Below are 8,619 nucleotides of genomic sequence, written 5' to 3'. Positions count from 1 at the left end.
AGCAATCCCTCCACCTACTTTTAGCACTGTATATAACACACATTATAAAAACACAAGCTCCAGCTGATCAACCCAAGAATTATTAGTCAATAAAGACCTAAACTAATAAAATGCAGAAAAAGCACATAAAGTTATACATGCAACGCCTCCTGCTCAATATATAAATAGAAAGGCAGCGAGGCAGTATCACACTTCAATTGTAGACTTAAGATCTATCCAGTTGTACTTCTTTTCCCTTTCCACTTCTTTCTCTTCTCTTGTCAACATGAAGCACACCACCAGCTATGGTCATTACTCATTTGGTGGTCATAAAGGAAATTGCCACACAGGAGGCCATTCTTCCAATATGGTCAGCCATATGTCTTCATCTCATCATGGAGGATCACATCAAGGAGGATCCCATGTGTCTCATCATAGAGGTTCTCATTCATCCCATCTTGGAGATTCCCATTTCTCTCAGCATGGAGGATCACATTTGCTCCACCATGGTAGCTCTCATTTGTCCCATCACTCAGGAGGATCTCATCATGGTAGCTGTCATTCATCCCCTCACTCTGCAGGATCCCATCATGGAAGCTCTCACTTTTCCCACCACATGAGAGGAACTCATTTAACTCATCATGGAGGATTACATAAATCTCACCTGTCATCTTCTCATATGTCCCATCTAGGAGGCTCCCATAAAATGCATCATGGCAACTCTCATATGTCCCATGGAGGCTCCAATCTGTCACATCATGGAGGCTCACATGGTTCAAACATGTCTCATCATGGAAGCCACCACAAATCTGTAAGTCACCATAGTGGATCAAGCTGTAAAGCAGTCTCATTTTCCAAGCATGCGTCTAGCAGCCATTATGGAGGCCATGGTCATTATTCAAGCTCAGGAGGTCATGGTGGTTGGAAGAATGATGGTCTACTCAGTATTAATGAAAAACAAACTATGCAAATATTAAATGAGCGCTTATCTTCCTACTTGGACAAAGTGAGTGCTCTTGAACAAGAAAATGCCCAATTGGAGCGCAAAATCTGTGAATGGTATGCCAATAATGCTCCCAGCTCACTACCTGACTTCAGCCAGTACTTCAGGATGATCTCTGAACTCCAGAACCAGGTAAAGTAGGAAATATCCCAAAATTATATTTATTATATCACCAAATTTAGTAAATTAGAATTACAATATAAAATTTAATTTAGTAATACACATTTGCAAATATTAATGTATCTGACTCTTAATATCCCAACAAAAAGCTTAAAATATTCATGTATTATAGATTGCAGGTGCTGCCTTGGAAAATTCAAGGATCGTTCTGCAGATTGACAATGCTAGATTAGCTGCTGATGACTTTCGTGACAAGTATGTACCCCAGTTATTATTTCTATTTATTAACCACTCAACAAAAAAGTGACTAATACACTGTATATATTAAGTATGTCAGGTTCAGGACAGCGAGGGGGATGCATGACTTCCATCATTGGTGTTATTTGTCTTACTCCATCCCTGCAGAACCTTTAACATAACAGATTATATTTCCAAATGTCGCTCTTGAAATAGATGATTTATACAGCAACATCTTCTGATCTGTATGTTGATTAGGGTCGTTGGGATGCATTTAAAGAGGTTAACCTTTTCAGGGCAACATATGTATACTGTTGGGTATATAGATGTCATAGAGCGCTATCCCCAGCAGACTCTTGCTCTGGTAGATATGGGCTATTTATGCCTGACTGAGCACAATATCGGCTAGACATGATTAGTTTTTTGCCGCAGTTTGAAGGCGCTGTATCTGCGGAATTCGGCTGATTGCTTCCACGGCTGTCTAACATCAGTGCACAACAAATAGAACAAAGAGTATATACCTTTATCAATACTAGGTGTAAATCAAAACTAAAGATAAACTTAGCCAAAATTATCACAGTGATGCATGGAATGACACATCCTAACATAATATCTCTTTTTCACATTATCTTTTGTGTGGCTTACTTTAAATCAATAGTTTTAGCTCAATTGGGACATGTATTGATAAATTTGACACATTGTTCTACCCCAATTAGCACTCTCCCTCTTCAAGGCAATTTTTAAAACTAGTAATTTTTAGGATAATTTGACAGAATTTGGGCAGCATTGGCTTACTAAATCAACTTCACTATATTTTCTTTATAAAGAATTGTGTAACTTGAATACCATAATTCACAGTATAAATATATGGACATGGACCCCCATACACTCACAAATTTTAACATATAGTAATAATAGGATCATTGAGTCTTATTATCATGATGTTATATGTATTATGCTTAGCACAAAGCCTGAGAAGGTGTTGCATTGAATATGGATGCAAAAAATAGTAAAATAAAGCTATAAAGATCTTTCCCTCATATGTACATTGATAGATTCCTGTCAATTTACCTCTGGTAGTACTGGGAAGAGCCATCTGGGGGGAGGAGCTTGACTAATCTGGTCTCTCCCTATTGTCCTCTGCTGGATCTGTAAAGTGTATTTTGCTAAATTGCATGTGTAGCCCAGCATTGATTCATATGTTTGGACAGCATGAATCAGTTAACAGGTTCCCTTTACGCCCTGCACTATGCCTATTACAATTTGTCAGTCTTGGCTGGGGTGCTGTCAGTTGTCATGTTGAAGACTCACTATGATGAACACCTTGTTCTATTCACTTTAGTAAAAATATTTCTGCTTCTTGCTTTCCAGGTATGAGATGGAGCTCAGCATGCGTAATAATGTTGAATCAGATGTGAATGCTCTACGTAGGGTCCTGGAAGGACTTAACCAAGAAGTATGTGGTCTTCAGATGCAAGTTCAAAACCTTCAAGAAGAATTACAGGAGATGAAAAGAAATCATGAAGAGGTATCATGGATGCATTGCCTCTATTAAATTGGTTGATAGACTAAGCAGAATTTTAGAACCTTGCAAACCTTTATCTTGTACCATAGGAGGTGAACAGTCTTCATGCTCAACTTGGAGCCAGAATTAATGTTGAATTGAATGCTGCCCCATCTATTGACTTGAACAGAGCCCTGTCTGAAATCCGAGATGAATATGAGAATCTGATGGACAGAAATCTGAGAGATGCAGAGAACATGTTTAGACAAAGGGTAATGTTCTTTTAACATATTTAAAGCATGGAATGGGCAGTAAGAATTGATTAAGTGTGCCATGTAGCTCCTCGGGTACAAAAACATCATCTTGAAGTGTTCTTCCCATCTTAAACATTTACAAAATACCCACCTTTACATCTCATACCTAAGTTCTGATTTCAGATTTTTTTGGAATAAATTTATGGACTTCAGTGCGCTGCTTGACAAATTCACGAATCCAGATTATGAGAAAGATTAACTGTTTATTTCCTATTTGTGAAATAAACAGTTAATCTTTCTCATTATCTGGATTCGTGAATTTGTCAAGCAGCGCACTGATGTCCATAAATTTATTCCAAAAAATTCTGAAGTTCTGGCGGTCACGGAGTTGACCTTTGGATGTGCAGCAAGCTGACTACAGATCTTACATGCCTGAACCTCTCCTGGAAAGGGTGAGTGAATCTTTATCTATTTTTTTAACAATAACCCGGATAAGACCCTATTGCGCTTCTTGTTCCTTTAGTTTATTTGCATTTAAGTTCTGAATTGGCATTTCTGATACCCAACCAAGGCTGCTGTGAATATAGAAATAGGTGCTTATGTCAAACCCCAAAGATAACACAGTGAAGATTCACATTGACATGCCTACTATGGTCTGACTTGGAGCAAGAAGATACTTGTGAACCTAAAGAACATTGGTTATTAGTCATATTTTTCACTTCCCATCTCAACTTGCTGTCAAATATTGATCATGGCCTTTATTGAAACAAGATCCTCAAGGTATAAAATACAAATTAAGACAATAAAATAAAAATACTTTAAATATCATTATGTTGCTCATGCAGCAAGTCATATTTGAATGACACGGGTCCCCATTCATCAAGACCGATGTCTTGATGATTTTGTAGGCTATGACCTTTTAAACCACTTTTCAAAAAGTTGACAGAGCTGGCCAGTACTGATGTAAAAATGCTAAAAGGTAGAAATAAAAAAAAAAGACATGATATTTCAACAATTTTACAACAGGGCTCGAGAAAAAATGTATCTTATGTATGAATCTGCCCATTAATGTATAGTAAATATAGAATTCATGCCTTTTGTGTATCTACAGAGTCAAGAGCTGAATCTTCAAGTAGCTTCAGGTTCAGAACAACTTCAGTCTGTTCAAACTGAGGTTATTGAACTGAAGCGCACTGTCCAGACCTTGGAGATTGAACTGCAGAGCCAACTGAGCATGGTGAGAAAGACTTGCAGATTTCTTTAAAGGAAATCTGTCAGTAGGTGTTTGCTACCTCATCTGAGAGCAGCATGATATAGGCAAAGAGCCTCTGTATCCAGCAATGTGTCCCTTAGTTTACTGGGTGCAGAGATACTTCTGACACAATTAGAGCAGAGCAAAGCTGAGAAAGCTGACCCAGCCCACACCAGGCTCCTTATGTACATTGTCTATAGACAGCAAGCTGCTTATCACAGGAGGGGCAGAGTTGGACTGGGTTTGATATGCTGCTATAGTTGCTGTAGTTCCAGTAAGGATAATCACAAGGTGATCAAAGTTTCATTCTAAGAAAACAACACCACTCAGTCATGTGAGTCAGACATGTGACACATAAATGAATTCAATGCTTTAACCCTGCCGTGTGCGATCTTCAGATTACCTAGCAAAAACCTGCTGACCGATTTCCTGTAAATTGAGTTTATCTCTTCAATTCACAATCAAAAAATTAGATATTTTAGAACCTGTTCATTACAATTTTTTATAACTTGTACTTTGCTTTTAATATCAGACATCAGCCCTGGAATGCACATTGGCAGAGACCCAAGCTACTTACGGCTCCCAAATTGCCCAGTTACAAGCAATGATCAACAGTGTGGAGTCTCAGTTGGGACAAGTCAGGTCTGATCTAGAACGTCAGAACTATGAGTACAAAATCCTAATGAATCAGAAGACCCACCTGGAGATGGAGATCGCCACTTACAAACGCCTCCTGGATGGGCATGATATTCAGTATGTATATCACTGAATAACACAAATGTTCAGATTAGTAATTAAAGAAGTCACTTTAGATTGTTATTTTATGTCAAGGCTATTCAAAATGATTGTCCTCTTACACAATTTCTACGGCTTAGAAAAAATTTCTGTAGGGGAACCTCACAAGTATTTCATTTTTACACAGCGCCACCAGAGGAGAATTGAAGTATTACACACCTTGTTGGCCTTTCACTGTTTCTTTTAAAAGGGTAGAATAAACTAAACAGCTTTTGGTTGTAAAGTTCAGCTCCATTCAAGACGTTATTTGCATAGTTTTTTCCATTTTTGGCATTTAGAATTCTTAGGCCAGCTGGAGTCTCTGAAAGGACACCCTGGAGCTATGTCACAGTCCTTCCCAAGAATCATCCTGTACCCAATTGACTAATGATGAGGGACTACACCCTAAACAAACTGTCTATGTATGGGTGCCATTTATTGAGGCGATGAGAGTCTGACTCAGGTGATATTCCCAGCAATGATTTGTAAAAGGGTTGGACACTGACTATGAGGTCCAATGGTGCTAGAGACAGTTTTCTTTCTTTTTGAGAGGCGTACATATTACATACTGGTTGTCTATTGCTTGATATTCATTTAAAGCTATTAAAATTTTTTAATTTACTTCACTTACTAACTAATGTGCTGTTTTGACTTTTAGTGTTTCAGAACATCACATGTCAAGTGGAAAGCATGGTAAGTTCATCAACTGATGATTCTACACCAAGATTTCTGCTACATAAATTGCATTCACCAACTTAAAGTGTTACGGCTCTATGCAGATTACCACCTATTTGCATTCTAAATATATTGCTCAAGTACGCGCCTTTCCAACTTAGCACAAAATAAGGATTCATCTTCCATAAATGCTTTTGGCTTTGGACTATATTCCTTGATATATCCCAAATGTGATCAAGATTTAGGACTGTTAGATCTCCTATACATACTAGACTAAGATGGTTGATTGATAGTTTGATGTGTTTGAGGGTTTCCCCAATTTCACTTGATGGATGATACCAGGGAAAATAATAATCTGGGATTTGGAATTTTAACGATCACCCTTTTTTTACCTAGGAGATAAGACCAGTGCAATTTTCCAGTGGCTTTATCCGCTCTCTGAAAACCATGAATGCCATTTGGATAGTGAAGTTGCAATAAATTGCTGATGGTCGAATGATCATTTGAGTATCTGCTGTTAGATGTCTATGGCTAGCTTTAAAAGACAAGTCTCTTATTACTGGGATAGTCAGTAATCTAAATTGATTGACAGATGCATCTTTTAGAGCAGAATGGACATCACACAGGACAATTTCTGCAATCATATTACATGGCATGTTATATCTCTGATCGAAATCAAAAATTGTTTAGTCACTTTGAGGGTTTATCCCAGGAATATAATTTATTACTTATCCCACCACTGGACTTCATCCAATCATAAGAACTAGGGTCTTTCGTCCCCTGTGTGTATGAAGCAGTGAAACGAATTCCTGCACTTGCTTACCTCATTTAGTAATAAACAATGAATGGTAACTAATACTCAAGTTAAACATGAGCCACCGAACATCTATTCTCTTGGCCCCAAGCGATCATCCATTCATCAATCAATTATCATTATTATCATTACCGTACATACTCGCATATAAGCTGAGATTTTTAGCCCATTTTTTATATACACGAGCCATATTCGCTAGGGGGTTGGCGGGGGTGAAGGAGTGAGGGTTTCAGATCATACTTACCCCTCCTGGCACGTCTCTGCAGCCCCCTGCTTCTCCCACGGTCTCAGGCTCCTTCCTTCAGCGGTCACATGGTACCGCTCATTAAAGTCATGAATATGTGCATATTCATGACTTTAATGAGCAGTACCACGTGACCACTGAAGGAAGGAATAGCTGCCGGACACCATGGGAGAAGTGGGGCTGCAGAGAGCATGCCAGGAGGGGGTAAGTATATGCAATATTCACCTGTCCCCGTTCCACCACTGCCCGCCGCTGTGTCCTCTGCATTTTCTGGCTGTGATGTTCAGGTCAGAGTGCACGATGACATAGTTAGTGCGCGCCACACCCTCTGCCTGAACAGTCACTGACAGAGAACCCGGAAGACATTGCGGCGCGCAGCGATGGAGCGGGGATTGGTAAATATCACCAGTGCCGGGGTCCTGAGCCAGGGACAACACAAGCACCTGTCCACCATATCGCACCAGTGTCCCCGCCTGCTTAGGACACCGGCACCTGACCCCCAGTAACGAGAGGTGAGTATGCCATTTTTTTTATTTGCAGCAGCATATGGGGGAATAATCTATGGAGCATCTTATGGGGTAGCATATGGGGACATAATCTATGGAGCATCTTATGGGGCATAATCTATGGAGCATTATCTATGGAGCATCTTATGGGACCATTATTAACATTTGTGCAGCATTATATGGGGGGTATTTTGTATGGAGCATCTTATGTGGCCGTCATGAACTGTATGAAGTATTATATGGGGCTCCTGATTCAATATGGATATTCAAAACATTTAACCTACTGATGTCTCAATTAATTTTACTTTTATTGGTATCTATTTTTATTTTTGAAATTTACTAGTAGCTGCTGCATTTTCTATCCAAGGCATATACGCAAGTCAATAAGTTTTCCCAGTTTTTTGTGGCAAAATTAGGGGGGGCGGCTTATACTCGGGTCAGCTTATAAACGAGTATATACAGTATCTTGTATTTATCAAATCATCATGTCAATATATCTTATAGACTAATTCTACATTCCAGTGTTTTCTTTCTTTAGGGTCTCACCACAAAATTGCCCATCACACCACTGAGCATTGCCACGAACCCAAGTGCTAATTGTATGCAACCAACATTGGAGGAATGTGAAGACCAAGCATAAAACATGGAAAATAATGCTAAAGAAATATAATTCTAAAACATTTACATATATTCTCTTTGTATTAGTCATTGATGGTATTAAGCAAGTGATTCTTTGATAAATAGTTTGTGAAAAAAAATCAATATGATGTTTATTCCTATAGATGTGTTCTGCTGGTTTTAAGGAGAAGGAACATTATATTTTTATACTTTATATGTGACTTATTATATAGAATACCCTTCTTGAGCTGAGGGGGGGGAGATAATGAGTGTACGTTTTATCTCATCCAGTTGAAAAACCTAAAATACTCAACCCTTCGTTTAGGTTCTACCCTATCACTACATTATAAAACCTGACAAATATTATCCTTAACTAACAAAGAGGCGTCCATTAATACATTATCCGATAATTGTGTAGACAAGTATCCATTAATAATTAACCAAAAGTTCAGCAGATTCTTTTCTTCCCCTGACAAAATGTGATGTAACGCACATTTAAAAACCATTGCATTGTGATCCCACAGATCACAAAGATCTAGAATGGGTCTCTTTTTTATGAGGTCTGTTGGGCATGTATATCACAATAATGATGGCTCTTGGACTGTATTGTCACTCTTTATTGTAAATTATTAAAATAAA

At 38.5% G+C, this 8,619-nt stretch overlaps 1 protein-coding gene across 1 annotated transcript; it reads left to right on the top strand.

The window, feature by feature from the left end:
* Nucleotides 1-265: 265 nt before the first annotated feature.
* LOC141086647 (keratin, type I cytoskeletal 19-like) lies at nucleotides 266-7,959 on the top strand. Its single transcript, XM_073572888.1, has 8 exons — nucleotides 266-1,114; nucleotides 1,275-1,357; nucleotides 2,711-2,867; nucleotides 2,954-3,115; nucleotides 4,209-4,334; nucleotides 4,882-5,102; nucleotides 5,782-5,816; nucleotides 7,901-7,959. The coding sequence occupies exons 1-8, from the start codon at nucleotides 266-268 to the stop codon at nucleotides 7,957-7,959; spliced, it is 1,692 nt and encodes a 563-aa protein (XP_073428989.1).
* Nucleotides 7,960-8,619: the final 660 nt, after the last annotated feature.

Source organism: Dendrobates tinctorius, unplaced genomic scaffold (genome assembly GCF_039654945.1).
Source record: "Dendrobates tinctorius isolate UK_male_01 unplaced genomic scaffold, ASM3965494v1 ptg000032l, whole genome shotgun sequence".
In the NCBI taxonomy this organism is placed as follows: domain Eukaryota; kingdom Metazoa; phylum Chordata; class Amphibia; order Anura; family Dendrobatidae; genus Dendrobates; species Dendrobates tinctorius.
The sequence above is the reverse complement of the archived record's forward strand: the minus strand, read 5'-3'. Positions and strand labels throughout refer to the sequence as shown.

Excerpts from the sequence above, each read along its gene's own strand:
- LOC141086647 (XM_073572888.1), top strand. The coding sequence starts at position 266 with ATGAAGCACACCACCAGCTATGGTCATTACTCATTTGGTGGTCATAAA. Across the intron at positions 4,335-4,881 it reads TGCAGAGCCAACTGAGCATG|ACATCAGCCCTGGAATGCAC; the intron begins GTGAGAAAGACT and ends TTTTAATATCAG. Across the intron at positions 5,103-5,781 it reads CTGGATGGGCATGATATTCA|TGTTTCAGAACATCACATGT; the intron begins GTATGTATATCA and ends TTTGACTTTTAG.